The sequence below is a fragment of the Myotis myotis genome, unplaced genomic scaffold (genome assembly GCF_014108235.1).
Source record: "Myotis myotis isolate mMyoMyo1 unplaced genomic scaffold, mMyoMyo1.p scaffold_m19_p_17, whole genome shotgun sequence".
NCBI classification, from domain to species: domain Eukaryota; kingdom Metazoa; phylum Chordata; class Mammalia; order Chiroptera; family Vespertilionidae; genus Myotis; species Myotis myotis.
This window is the reverse complement of record NW_023416321.1, coordinates 36,468,804-36,496,341: the sequence shown is the minus strand read 5'-3', so window position 1 is coordinate 36,496,341 and position 27,538 is coordinate 36,468,804. Positions and strand designations below refer to the sequence as shown.

The 27,538-nt window shown below is 50.0% G+C and overlaps 3 protein-coding genes across 15 annotated transcripts in view; 1 reads left to right on the top strand and 2 right to left on the bottom strand.

The window, feature by feature from the left end:
* Positions 1–17,239: 17,239 nt before the first annotated feature.
* CHRNE (cholinergic receptor nicotinic epsilon subunit) lies at positions 17,240–25,900 on the top strand. Of its 2 annotated transcripts, XM_036341132.1 has the most exons (12): positions 17,240–20,551; positions 20,850–20,989; positions 21,117–21,161; positions 21,292–21,401; positions 21,537–21,692; positions 21,980–22,080; positions 22,458–22,658; positions 22,856–22,970; positions 24,240–24,354; positions 24,469–24,655; positions 24,744–24,850; positions 24,945–25,900. In XM_036341132.1, exons 1-12 carry the CDS (start codon positions 20,506–20,508, stop codon positions 25,092–25,094), a joined length of 1,473 nt encoding a protein of 490 aa, XP_036197025.1. In that variant the 5' UTR covers positions 17,240–20,505; the 3' UTR covers positions 25,095–25,900. The 2 variants fall into 2 exon arrangements, with proteins under 2 accessions (XP_036197025.1, XP_036197026.1); XM_036341133.1 differs by lacking the exon at positions 24,744–24,850 and having other exon boundaries at positions 24,945–25,243.
* CUNH17orf107 (chromosome unknown C17orf107 homolog) lies at positions 23,051–24,310 on the bottom strand. The gene is given in 5 exon segments (XM_036339422.1): positions 23,051–23,098; positions 23,100–23,264; positions 23,267–23,590; positions 23,683–23,865; positions 23,995–24,310. Coding segments are annotated over 5 exon segments (786 nt in total). The 5' UTR covers positions 24,061–24,310.
* Positions 25,901–25,906: 6 nt separating the features above from the next.
* Positions 25,907–27,538, bottom strand: part of MINK1 (misshapen like kinase 1) — a 59,081-nt gene continuing 57,449 nt past the window's right edge. For all 12 annotated transcript variants that reach the window (XM_036341128.1, XM_036341119.1, XM_036341120.1 and 9 more), the window contains 2 exons: positions 27,344–27,483; positions 25,907–26,749 (listed from right to left, as the gene is read on the bottom strand). In XM_036341128.1, the coding sequence (XP_036197021.1) occupies positions 26,666–26,749; positions 27,344–27,483 (224 nt within the window). In that variant the 3' untranslated portion in view covers positions 25,907–26,665. The remainder of the gene's footprint in view (positions 26,750–27,343; positions 27,484–27,538) is intronic.

Here is a 27,538-nt window from a genome sequence, read left to right as displayed (position 1 = left end):
CAGATGCCTGTATTTGTATATAAGGATTTCTGGTACCAAAACTTAACCAATAGTTGCAACCTTATTATGCAACATGATCAACAAGATGCAACTTTATTATATGACATATATGTATGGTTCAAGATGGCATTCACACTGGACTGCTATTGTGTTGGCTACTGATATTTATTTATTTATTTTTCAAAGTAACATCATTTTTATTTATTTATTTTTTAAAAAATATATTTTATTGATTCTTTACAGAGAGGAAGGGAGAGGGATAGAGAGTTAGAAACATTGATGAGAGAGAAACATCAATCAGCTGCCTCCTGCACACCCCCCACTGGGGATGTGCCAGCAACCAAGGTACATGCCCTTGACCGGAATCGGACCTGGGACCCTTCAGTCCAAAGGCCGACGCTCTAGCCACTGAGCCAAACCAGTTAGGGCTTTATTTATTTTTAATATATTTTCATTGATTTTAGAGATAGGAAGGGAATTGGAGATAGAAACATCAATGACAGAGAAACATGGGTTGACACTCAACTACTGAGCCACATCTGCCAGGCTGTTGTCATTTTTCTGTTTTGTTTGTTTTTTTGTTAATCCTCACCCAAGGATATTTTTCCATTGATTTTAGAGAGAGTGTTAGGGAGGGTAAGGGACAGAGAGAGAGAAACATCAATGTGTCTCTTTCACATCTATTGGTTGCCTCCTGCATGTGCCCCAACGGGGCTGGGGATCGAGCCTGCAACCGAGGTACATGCTTCACTGGAATTGAACATGAGATCCTTCAATCCGTGGGCTGACGCTCTATCTACTGAGCCAAACCAGGTAGGGGTGTTGTCATTTTTAAAAATTTGACAGTCTAAGGGAAAAGAGGTCAGTGCCCCTGACTAAATAGCCAGGTATAGCATGTTTTAAAAATTATTGCAGCACACTAGTGTGCCACAGCATACTGGTTGAAAATCACTGGTCTGGCCCAGCCAGTGTGGCTCAGTGGTTGAGTGTCGACCCATAAAACAAGAGGTCCCTGGTTCAATTCCCAGTCAGGGCACACGCCTGGGTTTCGGGCTTAATCCCCAGTAGGGAGTGTGCAGGAGGCAGCTGATAGATGTTTCTCTATCATTGATGTTTCTATCTACCCCTCTCCCTTCTTCTCTCTAAAATCAATAAAAACGTATTTTTAAAAATTGCTGGTCTGGCCCTGGCTTGTTAGAGTGTCATCCTGAAATGGCAAGGTTGTGGATTTGCATTCCAGTTAGGGCACATCCAAAAAATAACCAAAGAATGCATCATAAATGGAACAACAAACTGATGTTCCTCTCGCTCTCTAAAAACAATAAATTAAAAAAAAAAATTGCTGGTCTAAGATAGATACAAAAAAAGAACAAAAGATGCCCTGGCTGGTGTGGCTCCGTTGGCTTGGACGTCATCTCCTGCACTGAATGGTTGCCAGTTCAATTCCTGGTCAGGGCACATGCCCGAGTTGTGAGCTCAAGCCCCAGTGGAGGACATGCAGGAGGCAGCTGATGAATGTTTCACTCTCACATCAATGTGTCTCTCCCTCTCTCTCTAAAAAATATTGATTAAAAAAGAGGTGGGGTTTTTTTTGCCCTAACTGGTTTGGCTCAGTGGATAGAGTGTCAGCCTGCGGACTGAGGGGTCCCGGGTTCGATTCCGGTCAAGGGCATGTACCTTGGTTGTGGGCAATCCCCAGTGGGGGGTGTGCAGGAGGCAGCTGATCGATGTTTCTCTCTCATCGATGTTTCTAATTCTCTATCCCTCTCCCTTTCTCTCTGTAAAAAATCAATAAAATATATTTTTTAAAAAGAGGTTTTTTTTTTTTTTTTTTTTTTTTTTTTTTTTTTTTTTTTTTTGGAAAGCCATTTCTTTTCTTTATTTTTTTAATCTTTATTGTTGAAAGGTATTACAGATGTCCCCTTTATCCCACTGGCCCCCTCCATCTCACCCCACCCTTTTTCTTTTTTTTACGTTTTTTTAAATTAATTTTTAGTAAGAGAAGAAGGGAGAGGGAGAAACATCGATGTGAGCGATACATCTATTGGCTGCTTCCTACATGCCACCCGCTGGGGATCGAGCCTGCAACCCAGGCACGTGCCTAGGTGGGGAGTGTGCAGCGGCCTTCTGTGCGCAGGGTGATGCTCAACCAACTGAGCTACGCCGGCCAGGGCCCGCCATTTCCTTCTTTGTAGCCTCCGAGCTGTGGCCAAGTTCAACCTCCACTGGTGGCCCACTGACTTCATGACCAGGAAAATCAAAATGATAAAAAGATTCAAGCTGGAGGCATGAGGTGGGGGCCACGCACAGTTTTGGACATTAGTGATCCCCACAGGTTCTGTGTCCACCACCTCGGGTCGGACCTGGGTTCCAGGTCATCTCCACCTGGAAGTGTGTGGCCTCTGAAGATGGCCTTCTCGCGACTGTGAGTGGAACCTGTGAGCTGCCCTCTAACTCACATGGCAACACGCAGCCTTTGGAGAACACCGGAGGGCTGTCAGTGTGAGCAGTGTGAGCAGCAATGCCGCACACCCGCTCTGCTGCTGGGCGCTTCACACCTCCACCTCCCTGCCCCTCACTGCTGCGGGCACGTGACTGACTGCTCAGACCAGCTCTCCGTTAACAGTGTCATGGAGCTTCATGTTGAGGTGCAGGTAAAAACAAGACCAGAAGAATCTCCGTCCAAATTTCATCTTTAATCTTAAGTTACTCAGTGAGGGGAACCCTGAGTCTCACACAACCAAACCTAAGCCTGGAAGTCCATAACTCTGATGTTCCTCAGAGTCCACTCCAGGCCAGATCAGTTAAGAAATAGAGATCTGTTTTCTGTAATTGATGGAAACAAACCAGAATTCACCCAATGCTCCTTTCTGCCCTGGAGTTCCCTGTGCTGCGTGTGATTTCCCCCAGAAATGAGCAGATCTTGAGGGCAAACACACCAAAGCACAGTCCTGCCCAGGACCGGCCCCCAGACTGAATGCTTCCGGTAGAATGTTGTCACCACAGTGTGAAAGGCAGAAACGGGCTAAGTCGCTCTTGGAGAGATGTGCTGGTGGGTTTGAATTTACAGAGCCCTCTGCAGACTCTGGTCTCATGGCAGCCACAGGAGAGCCCTGTGTGGGGTGGAGTGCAGGGCTGACCCGCACACCTGCCGACACAGGTCCCCACACAACTGTGCCTGCCCTCACGTCTGGTCACCAGGACATGGGCAACAGAAGTCAGACTGGGGGGGAGCCTGCTCTGAATTCTCACTGCGTCAAATAAAGTGGAGTGAACATTTGCACAACCACTAAAGGGAAAATACGTGAAAAGTAAATTACTTAGCTTCAATTTAAAAGGAACCTCCCATTGGCAACTGGTTTGGGATGTGAGAATCCCAATTTCTCTGAAATGCTAAGGTATTGTTGTTTTTTTGTTAATCCTCACTGGAGATTTTCCCCATTGATTTTTAGAGGCAGTGGAAGGGAAGAAGGGAGAGAGAAACATCGATGTGAGAGGCAAATTGATTGGTTGCCTCCGACATCCACCCAGACTAGGGCTGAGGATTGAACCCGCACCCAGGTACATGCCCTTGACCAGGAATCAAACCCACGACCCTTGGGTGTGCAAACCAAAGCTCTAACCACTGAATCACACGGGCCAACCTGAAATGCTATTTAGCATAAATACCTCCTCGCTTTTAAAACCTTAACTATGGCTTGGCTGGTGTGGCTCAGTGGTTGAGCATCTTCCTATTAACCAAGGGGTCCCAGTTAGATTCTGGTCAGGGCACATGTCTGGGCTGCAGGCTCAATCCCCAGTGGAGGGTGTGCAGGAGACAACTGTTAGATGATTCTCATCACTGACGTTTCTCTTTCCCTCTCCCTTCCTCCCCCTGAAATCAATAAAAACATCTTTTAAAAAAACACCTTAACTGTTATCTTGAAAGATGACCCAAGAACTCCTATTTTAACCCTTGAAACCGGGATGGTCCAATGGAATGTTTCTGCAACGGAGTGTAAGCTGAACCCAGTGAGGACGTCTTCCCAGTTCATGAAGCCATTTGTCGGACTGCAGAACGCCTGGCCTTATGTTCGGACTTTCTCACCAGGGATGACTCAAGGCCACCGCTGCACAGGCGGCAGGCAGAGGCACCCACAGCGCCCTCCGAGAACAGCCCTCTCGTCCCAGGGGGCTATTGCTTGGAAAGAGGCGCCAAAACCAACCCAGGAGCCGGTCCTCGCGCCCACTCGCGCCATCACAAGCGGCAGGCAGAAATAGCAGAGCTGCACTAAACGAACACAATTATTTCTCAGTTGGTGGCTTACAAAGAGGCTACCAGGCCAGACAGACAAGGAGCACAAGTCTCCGTAAAGCTACGTGAACCGGCGAAAATGACAGTCCTCTCCTGGGCCCCTCCCCGAGGCGATCACCCACCGCAAAGGGCAAGAGAAGAGAACGAAAGCGCTCAGGCCGCCGTTCAGACTAGCCAGGCCCCGACACCCCCCGGGGGCTCGCAGGACTGGACGCGGTGTTCAAGCCAGGTCCTGGGTCCGAGGGAGGGAGCAGAGGCCGGGCCGGCAGGGCTCAGGGCGGGGGTGAAGGGCAGGGCCCATGGCCGCAGGGGTAGGGGCCTGGGGGCAGCTGCAGAGGAGAGGATGGCGGGCCGGGGGCGTCGTGGAGCCGGGCCGCGGGCGGGCGCCGGGGGCTCGGGCCGCGCGCTTACCAGGCGGGCTCGATCTGCGCACCGGGATCAGGCGGGGTCGGCGGGGTCCGGGCCGGGTCGGGCGGCGAGCTGCACCTAAGACTCTCGCCAGTCGCCGACCCCGCCGCCACCCGGTTTTTTTTTTTTTTTTTTAAAGAAATAAAAGAAAAGAACAAAGACAAAATGAGCCCTAGTTGGTTTGGCTCAGTGGATAGAGTGTCAGCCTGCAGACCAAAGGGTCCCAGGTTCGATTTTGGTCAAGGGCACATGCCTCAGTTGCAGGGTCCTCCCCCAGCCCGGGCCCTGGTTGGGGTGCATGCAGGAGGCAACCAATCAATGTGTTTCTCTCACATCAATATATCTCTCTGTCTTTCTCTCTTCCACTCTCTCCAAAAATCAATGGAAAAATATCCTTGGGTGAAGATTTAAAAAAAAAAGACAAAATAAAACAAAAGCCCAAAGGAGGAAAGAGAACAACAGAAAGAAAGAAAATGCTGGTCTAGTCATTCAATCAATATAAACAAAATCCCTGATAGTTATCCTTAACTCCTCCCCACCCTCATCCCCACATCTAACTTGTCACCAAATTCCATTGATTTTACCTCTTTTTTTCTTTCCCTCCTGCCACCATTTCTAGTCCAGGGTGCCATCTTCTCTCTACTGCTTCACCTAAACAGCTTCCCATCTGGTGTCCTAGCTTTCTGACTTCCCTTTCTCCCATTCTCCACTGGAGCTGTCTTTCAGAACTTCAGATTTGCTCAAATACTTCACTGCTTACTCATCAATGGCTCTTTCCAGGAGGAAGTCTAAGACCCCTCACATGACTAATAGAGTCCTATGTGATCTGATGTTTGCCTACCTCTCCAGCCCCATCTCTTCACACTAGACCATTTTCTCTCTTGTGCCTGGACTCTCTCATCTCTTACCTCCTCCTGTGTAACTCTTACTTATATGGAAAGTTCCAGCCCAGAATTCCTTCATCTAGAAAGCTTTTAGGACTTGCCAACATCAGGTTAGGTGCCTATTTCAGAGATCCAGTCACCATATCCTAATGATTTAAATGTCCTACCTACTATACCCCAGAAAGGGCATGAGTCTGCCCTTGTCTATTTGCCATTGGTGACTGGACAAGGGGTGGACACGAGCCAGATGCAGTTAGTCCATAGTCTTGCCATTTACATATTTGCAAAAAGTATTTGAAAATGTGGAGAAAAGGAGACAGCAGACAGCAGGAAGTGAGGCAGAAAGTTGTATAGAGATTACAATGTGGAATAAGGCCCTGAGGCTGTTGGTTTTTGCTGCGTTAGTAACAGGGTTTATAGTGGTAAGCAGCAGAAGATGATCTGGTTAATTTAGGCTGAAAGGAATTTATTAAAAATACACTGGCTACTTTACAGATTTGTCAGTGAGGGCTAGAGAACCAAACTTGGAACTGTGTAGCCAGGACAGTGGCCAGAATTAGGCTGCAGAACCAGTCTGGTGAGCAAAGCTCTGCTCCTGCTGCAAGACCAGGTCATTGAAGCTTGGACTGCTCCAGCTGCCGAGCCAGGGACTCAGTGTTTACTCAACCTCCCGCTGCAGAGAGAGAGAATTCTGTGCCACTGCTATTCTTTGTGATACTAATTCCTGAATCAACATCTGGTGTGACCTGATTGATCGTGTGCCTGTGACTCCGTGGGTCAGTGAAAGCAAGTATCTGATATTTCCAGCTTTTGTAATAGGAACCAAGTTCTGCTTCTCCAAGGATTCGTAAGTTGAAGGATTTTTGCAGTCATAGGTAAGAGATTCATGTGCTTTGGCACCGGCTGAAATGATCCTATATTTTATTTTCTTCCATGTCAATGTCCTTAATTTTTTCCAATTTTGCATCTTTGAATGCTTGGGATGAACCCTATGTGGCCATTATAAATTATTTTTTTTTAGTATAATTCTAGGTTGGTTTGCTCACATTTTCTTTAAAACTTTTACATCTACGTTAGAAAATAAGAGTGGTCCAAGTTGATGTCAGCATCATGATTAAGAAGACCCCATTGTTGCTCCACTTAAACTTGCAACAGGTCACACAACCATAACTCAATAAAGGATCTTGCTTAACACAAACACACCTGGAAGATTCAGGACATCAGAAGGTGGGCGTATGGAAATAAGCAGGGGAAGTGGCACGGGGGAAGTCCGGGACAGTGGGCACCAATGCAGTTCAGCATCCACTGCAGCTCCTGCAAGAGTCAGGGCGCGGCCCTTCTCCTCATGTGGCCTGGAGCATAAGAGGAGGAGAAGTAGTTTCTCACTTGAAAAAGGGCATCTCCCTTGTCCTTTCCCCGTCAGGGTAGAGCCAGGTAGAGGTGGCTGGGAAGCTTAAAACAACAGAACAGTACTGACAGCCATTACTGGGAGGGGGATGGAGCTGCAAGACGGCTAATTTACCTCCCCTGCCCACACTCCCTGGCAGAGCCTGGTAAAGAAAACTGAGATGACTTAAGCACCACAGCAAGAAGAGAGTAACCTATCCATCAACCTGCTGAATTGTTGAGAGCAAACAGCATCTAAACAAGAAAAAAGTTCATTACCTCCATGTGCAGGCAGAGAAGCAAACCATTAAAAACCATAAACAACTAAGGTAACAGAAAGAAAAAAAGTCCCCAGAAACCAAACTCAAAGTCAAAGATCACAGTTATGAAGAAGCTCAGTGATATACACAGAAAAACAGTTCAGCCCTAGCTGGTTTGGCTCAGTGGATAGAGCGTCAGCCTGTGGACTGAAGGGTCCCGGGTTTGATTCTAGTCAAGGGCACATGCCCAGGTTGCAGGCTCAAACCCCAGTGTGGGGCGTGCAGGAGGCAGCTGATCAATGATTCTCATCTTTGATGTTTCTATCTCTCTGAAACCAAAAAAACAACAACAACAAAAACCACATAATAAAATGCCCAATAAACTTACAATTTTTTTAAAAAAAGACAGTTCAGTGATTTTTACCAAAGAGATTGAAACTATAAGAGAGAACAAAAAAGCAATTCTGGAGCTGAAGAACTCAATGAAGGAGAAGAGGAATACACTAGAGAACATTGAAAACAGAGCAGATCAGATCGAAGAGTGAACATGAAGATAAAAATTTGTAAGTAAAAACAACAACAACCTCTAAGTGACTCAGGAGGGAGAAGAAAGAGAACTAAAAGGTTGTTGGTTTTGTTTTGTTTTTAATGAAAGAACTCTATGAGAACTATCTGACTAAATTAGAAAGAGCAACGTGAGGATCACAGGTATTCCTAAAGGAGGAGAGTGGGAGATGGGAACACAGAACTTACTGAAAGAAATAATTGATGAGAACTTCCCAAGCTTTTGGAAAGAACTGGACTTTAGAATAGACTCTAAAGTGGCTCTCAACCTTCCTAATGCCGCGACCCTTTAATGCAGGTCCTCATGTTGTGTGACCCCCAACCATAAAATTATTTTCGTTGCTACTTCATAACTGTAATTTTGCTACTGTTATGAATCGTAATGCAAATATCTGATATGCTATATGTGTTTTCCGATGGTCGCGACCCACAGGTTGAGAACCGCTGGGAGGAAGCTAATAGACCAATGCTAAAAGAACTTCTCCAGATCACATTTTATTCAAACTGTCAAAAATTAATCTTCTGCCCTGTGAGGATAGAAGAAGATGGCATCTGCAGGCCAGAAAGAGACCCTCTCCAGGAGCCCATAGCATGCACCCTGACCTGGGACTTCCCGTCTCCAGAAGTTCTTCTACCACAAACAAAAAGACAAAAGTGTTCAAAGCTTTGAGTAAAAAGAACAATAGACAGACAGAAACAGGAAACTGCAAAACTACTTCAAAATAGGATATTAAATACTTAATTATAACATAAAGGTTAAAGGGGGACATTAAAAATAACTACAATTACTGAAATTTGGTAACAAATGTACAAGAAGGTGAAGGACCCATACCCAGAAAACTGTAAGACATTGTTGAAACCGAATAAATGGAAAAATATTCCATGTTCATGGATTGGAAGAATTAACATTGTTAAAATGGCCATATTACCTAAAGCAATATACAGAATTAATGCAATTACTATAAAAATCCCAATGGCATTTTTTTTTTTTACAGAAACAGAACAAAAAAATTCTCAAATTTGTATGGAAACACAAAAGACCCAAAATAGCCAAAGCAACTAAAAAACAAACAAAACAAAACAAAGTCAGAGGTATCACACTCCCTGACTTCGAACTATACTACAAAGCTACAATAATCAAAACAATATGGTATTGGCAGAACTACAGATACTCAGACCAATGGAACAGAATTGAGATCCCATAAATATAGAAAATAGACACATAGATATAGAGAATAAGCGGATGGTTGCCAAAGGGGAGGGAGATGGAAAAAAATGTTTTTAATTTTATGAAGGACTGAGAGCCCAGAAATCAACCACATATATATGGCCAACTAATTTTCAACAAAGGAGCCGGAAACATACAATGGCGAAAGGAAAGTCTCTTCAAAAAACGGTGTTGGGCCCTAACCGGTTTGGCTCAGTGGATAGAGCATCAGCCTGCGGACTCAGGGTCCCAGGTTTGATTTCGGTCAAGGGTATGTACCTTGGTTGCGGGCACATCCCCAGTAGGGAGTGTGCAAGAGGTAGCTGGTCGATGTTTCTCTCTCATCGATGTTTCTAACTCTCTATCCCTCTCCCTTCCTCTCTGTAAAAAAATCAATAAAATATATTTAAAAAAAAAAAAAAAAAAACGGTATTGGGAAACCAGAAAGTCATATACCAAGGAATGAAAGTAGACTGCTATCTGACACCATACACAAAAATTAACTCAAAATGGATTAAAGATTTGAATGTAAGACCTGAAACAACAAAACACATAGAAGAAAACACAGGCATTAAACTTACAACATTGGCCTCGGTGGTGTTTTGTGAACTCGACCCCAAAGGGAAGGGAAATAAAAGCAAAAATAAATGAATGGGACTATCTCAAACCAAAAAGCTCTGCACAACAACAAAACCATCAACAAAACAAAAAGGCAACCAACTGAATGGGAGAAGAATTTGCAAATGATACCTCCAATAAGGGACTAATATCCGAAATATATAAAGAACTCATACAACTCAACAGCAACAAAACAAACAATCCAAATAAAAATTGGCAGAAGATCTGAATAGACACTTCTCCAAGGAAGACATACATCTGGCCAACAAATATATTTTTAAAATGTCCAACATCATTAGTCATAAAGGAAATGCAAATCAAAACCACGGAATACCACCTCATACGGTTAGAATGGCTGCTATCAATAACTCAAGAGATAACAAATGTTGCAGAGAACGTGGAGAAAGGGAACCTTCACATATTGCTGGTGGTAATGTAAACTGGTGCAGCCACTCTGAAAAGCAGTATGGATGCTCCTCAAAAAATTAAGAATAGAGTTACCATATGCCTAGCAATCTCTCTCCTAGGCATCTACCTAAATTTTTTTAAATATTTTTATTTATTTCAGAGAGGAAGGGAGAAGGAGAGAGAGATAGAAACATTAGCGATGACAGAATCATCGATAGGCTGCCTCCCACATGCCCCACACTGGGGATTAAGCCTGCAACCCAGGCATGTGCCCTTGACCGGAATCGAACCTGGGACCCTTCAGTCTGCAGGCTGACGCTCTTTCCACTGAGCCAAACTGGCTAGGGCTACCCAAAATTTTTGAAAATACTTATTTGTAAAGATATATGTACCCCTATGTTCATTGCAGCACTATTTACAATCGCCAAGACATGGAAATAATATAAGTGTCCATTAACAAATGATTGAACAAAGATGTGGTTCATATATATGATGGAATACTATGTGGCCATAAAAGATGAAATATTGCCATTTGTGACAACACTTACAGATGCCATATTATAAAGGTGTATATCTGAAACATATAATGTGATTATTAACCAACATCACCCTAATAAATTTAATTTTTAAAAGTATAGAGCCTCACCCTAGTCGGTTTTGCTCAGTGGATAGAGCGTCGGCCTGCGAACTGAAAGATCCCAGGTTCGATTCTGGTCAAGGGCACATGCCCAGGTTGTGGGCTCGATCCCCAGTGGGGGGCTTGCAGGAGGCAGCCGATCAATGATTCTCTCTCATTATTGATGTTTCTATCTCTCTCACTCTTCCTTCCTCTCTGAAATCAATTAAAAAAAATTTTAAAAAAGTATAGAGCCTCATAAGTTAAAAATAAACAACGAAAATGAGAGTGACCCATAGATTTCTTTTGAGGGGCTTTGTCTTTTTCTGTTGGTTTTGTTCTGCTTTGTTATTGGAGTTACATTGGCCTTGTAAAGTAAGCTGGAAATTTTTATATTCTCTGGAAAAATTAGAGCTCATAGGGGTTTTCCGTTCCGGGCAGGCTTGGTGGAATTCACCTATAAAACCATCTGGACCTCATGCCTTTGGGGGGATAGATAGCTCCTTGGATACCTTTCCAATTCCTACCATAATTATTGCTCTGTTGAGAGTTCTTCATGTTGAGTCAAACTTGGTAATTGATATTTCTACTAAAACATACCTTTAACGTGCCTGCTCAAATTTACTATTGCAAGTTTGAACATTTATATTTTTATCATTTGTTAAAATCTCCTTATCTATAGTAATAACCCCTAATATTGTTTATTTGTATTTTCTCTCTTTCTCTCTTCCTTCCCCTGCCCCTTCCTTTCTTTCTTCATCAGACTTACCAAAGATTGGTCTATTTTATTGGACCAGTCGAAGAACTAAATTTATTAGTTTTACTAGTCAATTGCTGTGCTCTTTCTATTTGATGATGAATATCTAGTTCAGCGATGGCGAACCTATGACACGTGTGTCAGAGGTGACACGCGAACTCATTTTTTTGGTTGATTTTTCTTGGTTAAATGGCATTTAAATATATAAAATAAATATCAAAAATATAAATCTTTGTTTTACTATGGTTGCAAATATCAAAATATTTCTATATGTGACACGGCACCAGAGTTAAGTTAGGGTTTTCAAAATGCTGACACGCCGAGCTCAAAAGGTTCGCCATCACTGGCTAGTTTCATCATTAATAATTCCTCATACTTTGAGCTTATTTTCATGTTCTCTTTTTACTTTCTTGAGTTGAAATCTTAGTTCACTAAAAAGATTGGAAATACAATCATTTTTGCTTTTTAGGGAAATACACTTAAATTATACTTTTCATTGGAGTGCTGCTTTGTGCCATCTCACATGGTTTCTCATGAATAGTGTTGTTGAGCCCATTTCAACTGAACTTTAATTTCAACTACTATATTTTTAGTTCTAAAATTTCCATTTGGTTCTTCTTTAGACCTATTTCTCTGCTAAAGCTTTTTATTTTTTCTTTGTTTCAAACAAGTCATAATTTCTTGTTAAAACATTTTTATTGTGGCTGCTTGAAAATGTTTTTTTTTTTCAGATAATTGTAATACCTCTCTCCTTTTGGTGTTGGCAGCTGCTGATTGTCTTTTTTTCATTCAATTTGAGATCTTCCCAGTTTTTTAAAAAATATATATATAGCCCTAGCTGGTTTGGCTCAGTGGATAGAGCCTCGGCCTGCGGACTGAAGGGTCCTGGGTTGATTCCGGTCAAGGGCACATGCCCAGGTTACGGGCTTGATCCCCAGTAGGGGGCGTGCAGGAGGCAGCCGATCAATGATTCTCTCTCATCATGGATGTTTCTAGCTCTCCCTCTCTCTTCCTAGCTGAAATCAATAAAAATATATATAAAAGAATAAAAATATAAATAAAAAATATATAAAAAATATATAAATATAAATATAAAAAATAAAAATAAAAAATATATAAAATATAAATAAAAATATATATAAAAATAAAAATATATTTTTTTATTGATTTCAGAGAGGAAGGGAGAGGGAGAGAGAGCTAGAAACAGCCATGATAAGAGAGAATCATTGATCGGCTGCCTCCTGAACGCCCTCTACTGGGGATCAAGCCCACAACTTGGGCATGTGCCCTCCTGACCAGGAATTGAACCGGGACCCTTCAGTCCACAGGCCAACGCTCTATCGCTCTATTGACTGAACCAAACCAGCCAGGGCCTTCCCAGTTCTTCGTATGATGAATGATTTTCAATGGAAACATGGGCATTTTTTAATGCTAAAATTGTGTTTATTTTAAACCAAAAGGGTCTGATACTCATTCCTGTTACAACATTTTCAGAGAAAAAGGGAAAACATAGGAGGCAGGAGAGGGGATGGGTTGCCAGCATGCGCCTTCTAAGCAGGTCCCTGCAGTGGCCCGCAGGAGCCCTGGGCCCAGGGCGCCCTAGGACTCGCCAACACTTTCTCATTTCATCTGTCATCCAACTATCACTTCTGGTCAGTGCGTGTTTCGTACTAAAATTAAGGAAAGCCTCATAAGACCAGTCCGCAGCAAGTCCCTGCGAGGCAAGCTCGGCTTTCAGCTGTGCGGGAGGCGGAGCTCACGCTTGAACACATCCACCCAGACCTGGGGGTGGCCCCAAGGCAACAGGTACAGCACGTGGCCCTGGCCGTCCCCACGCACTGGAGCCCCCTCCACCCCCCACCTTCCCCTGCCCCAGCCCTCAGGCACGTGGCTGCAGGGGCGGGGCTTCGATCGGAGGCGAGAGGCTGCGGAGCGAGCGGTGCGCGGCCTCCCGGGCAGCAGAGCTGACAGCCCCCTAGCCGGGCGCCCCCTCCTCCCGTCCCCACTGCACAGGGCTCGTCACCGGGCTGGGCAGATGCCACGAGGCATCCCGGGCTCCTTCCGCATCGCCTCCCTCCCCCGGGCCAGCCTCCCCATCTCGGCAGCTTGCTCAGCAGGTGCCGGTCCGGCTGGTTCCTCTCCAGCACTGCTGCAGCCGCGGGTCTCCTGTTGGACCGTCTCGCTGCTTTCGCAGCCGCGCATGCGCAGGAAAGACCCCCGGTCCTGACACGTGGAAGGACTTCCCCGACTGTCATTCTTACTCCAGCGCGTGCTGTGTGCTTGGCGCACGCCAAACATGGACATTTCTGTCTTATTTTATGAGACTCTGGGTCTTATTTAACCCTCCTCGTTTAGCCGGTTTTCTATGACAGGGCTCTGGGGGGTGGAGGGGGGGGTGCTGTCTTTTCACTGCCAGATGGAGGTAGCCCTTCAAAGCCCAGCTCAGCCCCTGTTGACATTGGATGGAGGTGAGGGCCTCCTCACTGCAGCGCGGGGCGGGGGGGGGGGGGGGGGGGGGCAGTTCCCACAGGTCTGCACTGCCACCTGGGAGGATATAATGAGCGGAGGCCTCCTCTGCCGCAGCCCAGCAGGGAGGCTGAGGGCTGTCTCCCCACTGCCAATCCGGGACTGAAGTCCCTGCACCCACGTGGCCTTACTGACCCTGCGGTGTGGGAGGCCTCATTTCCAGCTGGTGGGGGAGGGGGAGTAGGGGGTGAAAGTTCCCCCTCCCTACTTGACCTTCTCGGAAACCACCCTGGTGAGCTGGGGCGCCTCATTATATCCTGGGAAGAGTGGAAGTCTAGGCTCAGCACTGGTGTGGTTGGGTGTGGGTGTGGCCACAGTTCTTCTGTGGTATTTGGCTGGAATAGAGCCGTTATTTTCCAAGTTTTCTCTCTTGTTAGGCTGCCCTTTCCTGGTCCGTTGGCTAGAGAGAGCAGGTTTTTGTTGTGGGCTGTTTTATTTTGTTTGCTTTTTTGTTTTGTCTGCGCCTTGGTGTCCAGCCTGCTGACTTCACTTTCGAGATGGATGAGCGAAGCAAAAAGAAAACTCAGGAAACTCACCGCCATCCTGCTGTTCCTTGGGTTTCGAGGTCCCTTGCCTTTCTGCCTTCTTCTCTCCACCTTTTATCTTCTTATGAGCCATGCCGGCCAGGCAATAAATAGAGGCTTTTAAGAAAAAGAAAAGAAAGGTTGATAATGTTCTCTGCTGGGGAGGGTATGAGGACACGGGCACTCTCACACTCTGTTGGTGTGACGGCTTTTTTGGAGAACAATTTGGCAAAAGGCATCAACGGTTAAAAGAAAATGCATGAACTCTGCCCCAGCAATTTCACTGCTAGGAATTAACCCTATGGATACATTTGCAAAAGTATGCCAAAGATAAATGCATAAACATGTTCACATAGTTTGTCATTGCAAAACCCCAAATGGTTAGCACTTAAATGTCTATCCATTGGGAACTGGATAAAGTATCTATGGCACATTCATGCCGTGGAACGCTGTGCAGCAGTTTAAAAGAACAAGGATGACTTGTATGTACTGATATGGGCCAATCTCAACAAAAGTTGCAGAATAGTAAGCATAGTCTGATGCCATATAAATAAAAGCCCAGCAACCGAACAGTGGAATGACCAGAATGACCAGTCGACCAGTCGCTATGACGTGCACTGATCACCAGGGGACAGATGCTCAATGCAGGAGCTGCCCCCTGGTGGTCAGTGTACTCCCACAGCGGGAGCAGCCACTCAGATGACAGAGATGAGCAATGTTTTCACAGCAGGCTGATCCCCACAGGCCATGCCCCCCACCAGTGCACGAATCTGTGCACCAGGCCTTTAGTATTTATATATATACTTACATGTGCTGGACTTTAGGAAGGTTTACAGCTAACCACGCTGCCAAGCTTTGGGTTTTCGCTATGTCCTTCTGCACTCTTCAGTTCTAGTGATGGGCATGCATTACCTTTTTTATCAGAAGGGTTTTTCTGGGCAATCAATTGACGTGTGTTACGAGGCATTTTTTTTCTTTATACTAGTTTATTTCTTCTTTTTTAGTTTTCTTTGTTTTTCTTTTCAAATATATTTTTATTGATTTCAGAGAGGAAGGGAGAGGGAGAGAGAGATTGAAACATCAATGATGAGAGAGAATCACTCATCAGCCTCCTGCATGCCCCTCACTGGGGATCGAGCAACTGTGCTCTGACTGGGAATGAAATGGTGATCTCCTGGTTCACAGGCCGATGCTCAACCACTGAGCAACACCGGCTGGCGTAGTTTTGTTTGTTTGGTTTTTTTTTTTAATCCCTATATCTTTAAGTCAAGAAAAGGAAGATTTACTGGAAGGATGCTGATGTTCCTCATTCGAGCAGCCTGCAGGAGGAGACAAATGCAGATGGGCCCCTGGAATTTCTGGGGCCCGGGCCTGGGATATTGGAGGCCTTTTTTTTTTTTTTTTTTTTTTGGTCTCTGTGTACCGGCTGCATTCTCTCTCAGTCATATAAAGGATGGGGAATGAACATGGCTGCCTTGTGTATCTAAATTTATATCTTGCCCTGGCCGGTTGCTCAGTGGTTAGGGCCTTGACGGGGGAATCAAAGGGTCATGGGTTCAATTCCTGGACACATACCTCGGTTGCTGGTTTGATCCCCAGCCCAGTTTGGCCTTGTGCAGGAGGCAACCAATTGTATTTCTCTCACATCTCTCTCTCTCTCTCTCTTCTCTCCCCTCTTCCCCTCCCTCCCTTTCACTCTCTCTAAAAATAAATGGGAAAATAACCTTGGTGAGGATTAATAACAACAAAAATGTGAAATTTATCTCTTGCCCTCCTACAGCAGAGAGAGACGGACTTCCTGCTTAACAATATTCTCAGGGAAGGGCTTTCTGTGGCCAGGTGTTCTGGATCCATCAACTCTGGCCAGAGGTGAGAAGCCTCTAAGTCAGTGGTTCTCAACCTTGGCTGCACATTAGAATCACCTGGGAATCTTTTTAAAATCCTGATTTCTGGGCCTCATCCTCCGGAAATTATTTCTTTGTTACTAATGTTGTGGCCCCGCCCCATAACAAAGAAACAGAATTTCCGGAGGATGAGGCCCAGAAATCAGGATGTTAAAAAGATTCCCAGGCCGAAACCGGTTTGGCTCAGTGGATAGAGCGTCGGCCTGCGGACTGAAAGGTCCCGGGTTCGGTTCCGGTCAAGGGCATGTACCTGGGTTGCGGGCACTTCCCCATTGGGGGATGTGCAGGAGGCAGCTGATCGATGCTTCTCTCTCATCGATGTTTCTCTCTCATCGATGTTTCTAACTCTCTATCTCTCTCTCTTCCTCTCTGTAAAAAATCAATAAAATATATTTTAAAAAAAAGAAGATTCCCAGGTGATTCTAATGTGCAGCCAAGGTTGAGAACCACTGCTCTAAGCGCTTGGCAGAGCCTCGGGAGTCACATGGCTGGAGAAGAACAGTTCTCAATAGATGGGAGGATGCTGGGAAGGTAAGGCGCTCATTTGTATTTATTTATTTTTTTTAAGTCCTCACCTGAGGATATTTACCACTGATTTTTAGAGAGAGGGAAAGACAGAGAGAAACATCGATGTGAGAGAAACATACATTGATTGGTTGCCTCCTGCAGGAGCCGGGGAGGGGCCTGCAACTGAGGTATATGCCCTTGACCAGAATCAAACCCGGAACCCTTCAGTCCGCAGGCCGATGCTCTATCTACTAAGCCAAACCAGCTAGGGAAGGCACTCATTTTTTTTTAATATTAAATTTATTGGGGTGATATTGGTTAATAAGGTTACATAGGTTTTAAGTTTACATTTCTATGATACATTGTGTGCCCACAACCCAAGGTCAAATCATCTTCCATCACCATATATTTGAAGGCACTCATTCTTTCACTCATTCAGTAAATTTTTATTGCATGCCTACTATGTGCTGGGCTCTGTGCTACTGAACACAGTAAACTAGCAAGGTCTCAGTGACTGGACAGCTTAGGTTCCAGTGAGGAAGACAGCCTAGAAATCAGTGTCTGCTGTCCCTGTCCTAGCTCAGCCAATCCACTCTCTCAATTGACAAAAGGGTCTCTTTTGTTGTGTCAGAGGGGGCCGCTTGGTCAGAGCAGCTTGGGGATATTTCCACTGTGAGGACACTGATGACTAAGAAAGAGACGCTTGGCCTGGCCAATGGGGACAGCTGCAGCTGTTGTGAGTTACCAGCCAAGAGCCAGTAGGTGAAGGGAGTGGCTTCCTGTTGAGCTGAGATCTTTGAGTCTAGCTTGGAAGTTAAGGCGTCCCAGAAACAAAATTGTCAGGGAGCCCACTAAGGATCTGTGGAATTTTTATTATAAAAATACTAAACCCAGCTCTGAGGTCGGTGCCCGACTCCACCAACTTGAAAGAAAGTCTCAGTTCCTCAGACAATTGTGATCCTGAGCAAACAGCAAAAAGAAAAGAAAAGGAAAATAAAAAAGATGGCTCAGCTCTGTGCCAGCACTAGTGGGATGGACTGCGGCCAGGAGCCAGAGCGGAGAGGAGGAGGAGGAGGAAGGGATGAGGGGTGAGCGGCCCTCCTGGCGACTACATAAGGGAAGGTTTCTTTTAAAGAGATTTTATATATATAATTGATTTCAGAGAGGAAGGAAAAGGGAGAGATATAAACATCAATGATGAGAGAGAATTGATTGGCTGCCTCCTGCATGCCCCCAACTGGGGATCGAGCCTGCAACCCAGGCATGTGCCCTTGACCAGAATCGAAACGCAGCCCCTTCCGTGCACAGGCCGACGCTCTAGCCACTGAGCCAAACCGGTGAGAGCTGTAGAGGAAGGTTTCTGATGTGCAGATTTTGCAAGAGATGTTGGTGGGATGCACTGGTCTGAGCAAGACCTTCACCCACAAGTTACAGTCCCAGCCAGGGGTCCTGCAGCGAGGTGCTCTGTGGCGAAAGTGATACATGCTGGGCTGTGACCCAAGCAGCAACTCAGGGCTTGGGCAGCAAGAAATGAGGATTTCCACGCACTCTCCCTCCACCCCAAACTACTCTCCCACATGCAGGCTGCTGGTCCAGATGTGGCTTTACCTCACTATTGTAGGTTTTTAAAAATACATATAGTTTCATTGATTTCAGAAAGGAAGGGAGAAGATAGAAATATCAATGATGAGAGTCATTGATCAGCTGCCTCCTGCATGCCCCACACTGGGGACCTAGCCTGCACCCGGGCATGTGCCCTGACCTGGAAGCTAACCATGACCTCCTGGTTCATAGGTCGACACTCAACCACTGAGCCAGACCGGCCAAGCGGCTCCTGTTTTTTTTACCCTTTTGACAGTTCTGGTGACACTGTCTGCTCATAAGCCTTCCTCTGCTCCTTGAGGCCATGTCTTGCTCATCTTTATAACAACAGCATCTGGCCCTGTTCAGGGAGTGTTGCAGGTGCCACTAATGTTTGAATAAATATCTGTTTATCACAACTATTTGCCCAGTCCCTAATCTAGAGGCTCTGGAATAAGCAGCATCACAGATTTTAGAATCAGTCTACGTATCACATGCAGAAAGGTGAGATGGGCCAAGAAGATTCTTTCTGGGGTCTGAAGTGGAAAACGTGGAATGATAAGGCAGCAGAGGAAGCAAAGCAGCTTCAAAGATGTGTGGGAAATGGATAAACTGTGTGGCCCCTCTGATCTTTAGTGTCCGTGCTTGTAACATGGGGACCTCACAGGTAGAGGAAGGAGACCCCAAAAATGGCCATGAAAGTATTTTGTGAAGTGTAAAATGAACACAGGTAAAATGATTAATAAAGCTTATTGATAAGTCTCATGCAGTAGTGCCAATCTATTTCTGTGATCTTACACCTGATCTTAAGGTCCTCTTTTATACATTCAGCACAATGGTAACTGCATTGCTGGATTGGCTTGAGGAGGCAATGCGTAAGGCATAAAAAGTGCTTCTTATATGGATAGCTTCTTTTAAAAAATGTTTTTATTGATTTTAGAGATCATCACTGTTTCACCAGCCATGAGAGGATCAGCTCTGTTACTAGGAAGCTAGCTGATTTTAAAGGGAGAGAGAAAGAGAGAGAGATGGATTGGCTGCCTCCCATATGCACCCCACTGGGATGAAACCTGAAACCTGGGGATGCGCCCTGACTGGAATTGAACCTGTGACCTTTCAGTGCATGGGAGATGCTCAACTGAGCCACACAGGCCAGAGCTGGATAGCTTCTTAAAAAACAGACTCCTGGCATCCCATCTCTGCCATCTTCCTAATTGGGATTCTTTGGGGATGGAGACTAAACATCTGAATTTTAAATAAGCGTCCTCGGTGATTGATTAGGGTGGTCCAGGGAGACTTTAAGAAACACTGAAAGGATTAAGTTGTGTGTGTGTGTCAGGGGTGGGAAGACAAGTACTATCATATGTGGCCATGAGATGGCAGCAGAGAGAGGCAAGGTGAGGGGCTGGGAGTGGGCAGACTTGGGGATGGGTTGTGGGAGGAGCTGGGCCCTATAGTTCAGCACGGTCATCTTTGCCAGCTGAAGTCTATTACTGCAGACTACTCCCCTGTGACCGCCTGTCTGATTACCAGGTCTTTACAGACGCTTTGCTTTTGCCAAACTCTGCCAGCAGAAACCGCACCAGTGTGACCTTGGTTGGCTGAGGGGTTAGTAATGTGTGTTCCACATGGTGAGTATGGGAGGCAAGGGCTGTCACCTGCACAAGGCAGCTTAGTGAAAGGGCATCAGTGCATGTTGAAGCAGGGTTTCCCCATCCCCCTGCTGCCAGGCTTGTGGTTCCAGGTGCTCTGAAAGGGTTCACCTGAACCCAGCCTGCTCCAGTCACGAGAGGATGAGCTCTGTTGCTGGGAAGCTGGCTGAAGGCCAAGCAAAGGATGCTGGGATGGGGTGGTGGCAGGGAACATGGGACGAGGCAGCTGTCTCTGGAAGCAGACAAGCTGTCCCTGGCTTCAGCAGGGGTGGGGCGGTAAGAGGATTAGGTGACAGTCCCCTAACTCAGCCCGGAACTAACACCCCGCCCCCCCCTCACTCATGAGCCTTGGCCTGCCCCGCTCCGAGCCTGCCAACGTTCAGAATAACCCTGAGGACCAGACAGCAGGATGGCAGGGGCTCTGCTCAGCGCCCTATTCCTCTTGCAGCTTCTTGGTATGGACAGGGGTCGGGGGAGGTGGCTGGACACACACACACACACACACACACACACACACACACACACACACACCGAGATATGAACATAAACAAGATAGAGACCACGATGTAGACTGGGTTGCAATATTTGGTCCCCAGGCACAACATTGGTTCCGAAGACACTCATGGAAAAGTACATCGTCTCAGAGGCAGACACACAGGGAAGCAGGGCCCCGCACAGACTCGGAGGGGGCAGAAGGGAGAGGCCCCCTAGCCTCTTCATCTCGGTGTCTCTGCTGCTTGTCACCATCCCCAGGCCGAGGTGAGGGGAATGAGGAGTTGCGCCTTTATCACCATCTTTTCGACAATTATGACCCACAATGCAGGCCAGTGAGGGAGCCTGAGGACACTGTCAGCATCAACATCAAGGTCACCCTGACCAACCTCATCTCGCTGGTAAGACCCCACCCTCCACTCCCAGCACCATCTCTGAGCTTGAAATCCCACTTTTGGCCCCAACCACTGAGCGCTGTCCTAACGCTCACCTGTGGCCCTGGAACCCCTCCCCATCTCCCCTGCGCAGAACGAGAAAGAGGAGACCCTCACCACCAGCGTCTGGATTGGAATCGTGAGTCCAATCTGGGGGACAGTGCGAGGTCTGGTCCAGGGCACCCCTTCCTCCCAGACTCTTCGCGGGCACCAGGTGGGAGATGCAGGGCACATGTCCTCCCGTCACCTCCCCCTCCCCCCCCCCTTAGGACTGGGACGATTACCGACTCAACTTCAGCAAGGAGGACTTTGGGGACATCGGAATCCTGCGGGTCCCGTCCAAACACGTATGGCTACCAGAGATTGTGCTGGAAAACAAGTACGGACCGGAGGGAAACCAGGCTGTTGGAAGCCGAGGCCTGAGGGGCTGGGTTGGACCTGGCCGAGGCGGGAGGTTGCTTGGAGGGTGAGGGGTGGCGGACCTCCGCGAACGCCGGGTTTCCGGGGCCCACAGCATCGACGGCCAGTTCGGGGTGGCTTACGACTGCAACGTGCTGGTCTCCGAGGGCGGCCACGTCAGCTGGCTGCCCCCCGCCATCTACCGCAGCGTCTGCGCCGTGGAAGTCTCCTACTTCCCCTTCGACTGGCAGAACTGCTCGCTCGTCTTCCGGTGGGCACAGTTCCTTCAGGCCAGACCATTACGGGATTAGGGGAGCAGGGAGTGACGTCATACGGGGGGGGGACACTAATCGGGGGGCGAGGCTTTGTGCTGGAGGCGGAGCCAGACTCTGGAAAGGGTTGGGGCTGCTCCAGCGAATTTGAAGTTGGGGAGAAAACAACATGATTGGGGTAATGGGGTGGGGCGTTCTCACCCCGCCAGAGCCCAGCTTCCAGGACAGGGCCTGAGGCTAGGGGCTGGGTCCGAGTTGCTGGGGTGGGGGCCCCCTGCCTCCACAGCTCTGAGACGTACAATGCCCAAGAGGTGGAGTTCGTCTTTGTGGTGGGCGATGACGGCGAAACCATCAGCAAGATCGATATCGACACTGAGGCCTACACCGGTGAGGTCCCCTCCTGCTCCTAAAACCCGCTTCCAGACGGGTCCAGAGAAGGGACTTGCAAAGTGGGGCTGCCCCAGACCTTCAAGCCTAGGGACCGACTTTGGCAACCGTGCTTTAATTTGCCCCTTTCCTGAAATTATTCTCGATGGTCGGACCAGTCCTACCTCCTCGCGGTCCTTCCGTACCTCACCCGGAATACCCGCTTCGGCCCTGCCCGAATTGCCCGTCTGCCGAAGGCCCAAGGCCCGAGCCGTCCAGCCCACCTGCCCCACCCTCCCCGGTGCAGACCGCTGCAGACTCTCCTCCGCCCGGAGTTATGGGCTCCCGCCCTCAGGTGTGGGGCCTCAGAGCAGGCTGAGCGCGCCCCCGTCCTGCAGAGAACGGCGAGTGGGCCATCGACTTCTGCCCCGGGGAGATCCACCGCCAGGACGGAGGCTCCGCTGACGGCGCAGGGGGCATTGACATCGTGTACACGCTCATCATTCGCCGGAAGCCGCTCTTCTACATCATTAACATCATTGTGCCCTGCGTGCTCATCTCAGGCCTGGTGCTGCTCGCCTACTTCCTGCCGGCGCAGGGTAAGGAGTCGCCCCTGGGGCTCGTTCCGGGATGTGTGTGTGTGTGTGTGTGCTGGGGTGGGGGGATAGCAGCTCTCACTGTGTGTGTGTGTGCTGGGGTGGGGGGATAGCAGCTCTCACTCTGTGTGTGTGTGTGTGTGTGTGTGTGTGTGCTGGGGGGGGGGGGGATAGCAGCTCTCACTGGGCGCTCCCTCCAGCCGGCGGCCAGAAATGCACCGTCTCCATCAACGTCCTGCTCGCCCAGACCGTCTTCTTGTTCCTGATCGCCCAGAAAATCCCCGAGACGTCGCTGAGCGTGCCGCTGTTGGGCAGGTGAGGGCGCCGGGGCCCGACGGTGCCCGTGCCGCGCGTGGCTAGCGCGAAGGGCGGAGCCAGGCTGGCACGGGGCGGGGCTAAGGGGGTTGGGCCGGAGTGGGCGGGGCCAAACCCAAATAACTCTGGGAGCCGCCTTGGCTGCCTCGTCTCCGCCTGGGCTTTATTTGAACACAGGGTGGGTCTGGGACGCCTGTGGGTTCTCTGGCCCCCCATCCTCCGCACCGCCGCTGGATGCCACCTTGAGGTCTTCTGCGTGTCTCTGTTGCCGGGGGAGGAGGGGAGGCGGGGAGGCGGTTCCGTGTCTCCCCCACCGCGCCACCTCTGGCTCCCAAATCACCTGCCCATCCCGAACTCACCGGTTCCCCGGGGGTTCCGAGATCCAGCTGGCTTCCGCATCGCTGCAGGAATGAGGCGGACCCCGGGAGACCGTGTCCGCACAGGCACAGCCAGGCCCCCTGGAGCAGGAACCGCGTGCTAGCGCCCGCCGCCGCCCCCGCTTGCCGAGTGCCCTGCCCCGCAGCCTGGGCCACCCGGGCCAGCGCGCCACCCGGATCTCCGGCGTCCGGGGCATCTCCGCCGAGTTTCCGCACCTCCTGCTGCAGCCACAGGGCTGAGATCTGCATGGGAGCGGGGGGGGTCCCGGAGTTAGCTGCGGACGCAGAGGTCCCTGTCCCCCGTCTCCGCCCCTCCTCAGCCCCCAGCGCCCTACCTCTAGCAAGGTGGTGCCCAAGTTCACGGCGCTGGCCGCGGCTTCTCTTAGCAGCAGCCCCAGGGTGGGCTTCGGAGCGGGCGGCCCCCCCGACTGAAGCTCTGCGAACCTCTGCTCCAGATAGTCGTGGGCCGCGGCCACAGCGAGCTCCAGCGACGACAGAAGCGGGGGCTGGAGGGCCACCTGGGGAGGGGCAGGGGCAGTGGAGCCGTCGGGTCAGGGGAAGAGGTCGCTGGGGGGTGGGGGGCCTGGAGACCTTCCCCGAGGGTGTCGAGGTGCTACCCTCAGGCCGGGCCCCGGGCGTCGCCTCACCTCCGTGGAACTGTGGAAGTGGTAGACCCACAGCAGGGTTTCCAGGGAGCCGGGGGTCCCCTTCATGGCTGCCACGGGCGGTCGGAGAGGGAGAGCGCCGGGGAGCGCGCGCGGCCCCGCAGCGGAGCGGCTGGGGAGGCCCCACTCCCGGCGGAGAGGAGGGTTTGTGAGGTCAGAGGCCCGGCGCTCCACCTGCGGCTCGGGCCGTGGGGAGGCTGTGAGGTCACGCACCTCGGGCTCCCCAGGTACCTCATCTTCGTCATGGTGGTTGCCACGCTCATTGTAATGAATTGCGTCGTCGTGCTCAACGTGTCTTTGCGGACGCCCACCACTCACGCCACGTCCCCGCGGCTGCGCCACGTAAGCGCGGGGCGGGCGGGTGGGCGGCTGCGGGGCAGGCGGGCGAGCGGGAGGCCTTGGAGCTGAGCGCCGCCCCGCCTCCGCCCCCACCCCTCCCGCCCCCCCCGCCCGTAGGTCTTGCTGGAGCTGCTGCCGCGCCTCCTGGGCTCGGGCGCGCCCCCGGAGGCCCCCGGGGCAGCCTCGCCCCCAAGGCGAGCATCGTCCGTGGGCCTGTTGCTCCGCGCGGAGGAGCTGATACTGAAAAAGCCGCGGAGCGAGCTCGTGTTTGAGGGGCAGAGGTACCGGCACGGCACCTGGACGGGTGAGCAGCGTGGCCGGGTGGGCCAACGGGGGCGCCTGAAGCGGGGGAGGCCTTCATAACCCACCGGGGTGCGCCCACCTCCCGGCAGCTGCCCTCTACCAGAGCCTGGGCGCCGCCGCCCCCGAGATCCGCTGCTGTGTGGACGCCGTGAACTTCATGGCCGAGAGCACGCGAGGCCAGGAGGCCAGCGGCGAGGTGGGGCCGGAGCCAGGGGCGGGCGGGGCGCTGCCGAGGCCTCCCCACCAGCTATTGTGCTGCAGGGACTCAGCTCGCGCCTGCCCCTTCCTAGGAGGTGTCCGACTGGGTGCGCATGGGGAAGGCCCTGGACAACATCTGCTTCTGGGCGGCGCTGGTGCTCTTCAGTGTGGGCTCCAGCCTCATCTTCCTGGGGGGCTACTTAAACCAAGTGCCCGACCTGCCCTACCCGCCGTGCATGTAGACCTGCGCTGGTGGCCGCCTGATTTCAGCTTTCCTATCCGTCTCCAGGAGGAAACAGATTTTGAAAAACAAGTTGCTACCACTGCTATATTATGATCCTTTACCACCACGGATAATAAATCAGTATTTTGTAAACACGTGTTGCCTGTGCACAAGTGTGTACGTCTGGTCACTGCGCAGGGATTAGAAAGAGGAAAGACTTTTTAAAAACTTTATTGATTTTGAAGAGGAAGGGAGAGATACAAGTATCAATAAGAGAGAATCATTGATTGGCTGCCTCCTGCATGCATGCCCCACACTGGGTATCGAGCCCATAACCTGGCACGTGCCCTGACCGGAACTGAACCGTGACCTCCTGGTTCACAGGTCCCTGCCCACCACTGAGTCAGTCAAGATGGTTGTTCAAGCAGCTCCTGAATGCCAGTCCTCTGGGAAGCAAAGACCACCCTAGACCTAGCCTTGCTGATCTTCCAGTTTTGCTCAGGCTCCAGCCGCGTAGGACCTTCTAGCCCTGTGAGCTTCTAAGCTGGCAGCTATTCGATGGCCACACAGGAGAGACACGGTTGCTGGGACCAAATGCCCTCAGGGCAGGCCCCCACAGGCCCAGAGAATAAGGCTGAGGATGCCCTGGCCCTCCCTCCGTCATTTCTTCTACGTTTTCTTGGTCAAGTACTGCCCACCTACTTGAATCCCCAAGACTCATTGTAGATTCCACCCCACCCTACCCCCTTCGTCTTAACTCTGCTTGCTTGCCCTGGCGAGTAGCTGGACTGTGAGAGAAAACAGAATAAAAAGGGGTCTGAAGTGGTGGGAGCTGGTTGAATAGTCTTTATTAACAAACGGGATATCCAAGGCCACTACATTGAGGAGGGGTAGGGACAGGGAGGGAACAGGGCTACTTGCTGCTCACACTATATACAGATGCAAGCAAGGGGGTGTGGAGGCCAGAGCTCCATGCTCCCTCCCTCCACCAGGAAAGGACAGAGGCTAGAAGAGATGAGGGCTGGAAAGGGAGAAATGTTTTGGCTGGCGGGGTCCCCCTTCCATTCCCTGGGGTTTGGGAGGAGGGGAATCATTAAAGTGCTTTCAGAAAATGAGGAAATGGTCCCTGCCCCTGGAGTGGCTGGTGACCCCCCTAAAACCTAGGGCCCAGTGACACCCCCCCAGGGTCTGGTACATTCAAGGGGGGAGCCGGCTCCCCTGACGTGCAAATAAAGGGGCCCAGGGCCCTGCCCAGTCAGCAGCAGTGGGGTACGGGGTCCAAGCCCCAAGCACTCTCCTCTCAAGTGGAGAAAGGGGGTGGGGCTAAGCCCACTCGATTCCTGTGAAGGGGAAGCTGTGCCTCTCTCCAGAAGATGGGACAGGCACAGTTTTGGGGAAGAGAACATGTTGGGGAAGAAGGTGGTCATGTGATCACAAAAGCATCAAGGGTCAGAGGTCACGTTCCCAGCAGGCTCCAGTGAATCAAACCAGTAAAAGCAAAAGCCCAAGGAGGGGGAAGCAGGGCGGCCTGGGAAGTCTGGCTGTGGGGGCAGAGCTGGGTCCCCGGGGAGAGCTCCAGCCCAGGGCCTGTCACCAGTTCATGATGCAGTTGCGGTTCAGAGTCATGAAGTAAACTTGGCTGCTGCCCCCAGAGCGGACGGAGGCAAAGAATACCTGGGGGGAGGGGGGTAGAGAAGAAGTCACCAAGGGGTTGGGGGAGGGGGTTCCATTAATTGGGAGAGAGAGACACTGCAGTTTAGTCTCAGAATAACCCCACCCGCCCCGACCAGTGGTGCAGTGGTTAGAGCAACGGCCCACGCAACAAAGGGTCGCAGGTCCGACTCCTGGTCAAGGGCACATACCTGGGTTGCAGGTTCAATCTTCCACATGCAGGAGGCAACCAGTTGATGTGTCTCTCTCTCCACATGCCCCCCCCCCCCTCTCTAAAAATCAACGGGGAAAAAAAATCCCTGGGTGAGGATTACCCAAAAAAAGGGAAGAACTACCCCTATCGCCCTGAAGAGCAGAAGTGCTTGGGGAAGAGGGCAGCTGGCAGACCTTTAGGGTGAAAGAAACTGGGGGGGGGGGGGGGGGCGGAGGCGGGGGGTGGATAGAGAGAAGGGAAAGGGCAGACTGTGACTGAGTGTGTTCCCCAAGGGGCCCCTTTCAGGAAGACTCCACAATGGTCACCTCCTTGGTAGGAACCTAAGGTTTTGGAAGCCAGACCAATGCAGGCCCCAGCCCTTTCCAGGGGCAAGGGGCGCCCACCTTGTCATTCCGCTCACACAGGAACTTGAGCCTCTGAGCTCGTTTGTGCATGAAGACCCCGTCCAGGTGGCCTGTCTCCACGGAGCGGATCTCGATGGCTTTCTCGCCCCAGCCCATTATCTGGTTGGAGCAGATGTAGGCTGGAGGAGAAAGAGGGGAGGGGCAGTGAGTGGACTGCAGCCCAGGCCCACTCTA

What these genes read in the sequence shown, in the direction of transcription:
- CHRNE (XM_036341132.1), top strand. Translation starts at nt 20,506, where the DNA reads ATGGCAGGGGCTCTGCTCAGCGCCCTATTCCTCTTGCAGCTTCTTG. An exon ending in CGACACTGAGGCCTACACCG is followed by an intron (nt 22,081 to 22,457) that starts GTGAGGTCCCCT and finishes CCCGTCCTGCAG; the next exon opens with AGAACGGCGAGTGGGCCATC. An exon ending in CCGGCACGGCACCTGGACGG is followed by an intron (nt 24,656 to 24,743) that starts GTGAGCAGCGTG and finishes ACCTCCCGGCAG; the next exon opens with CTGCCCTCTACCAGAGCCTG.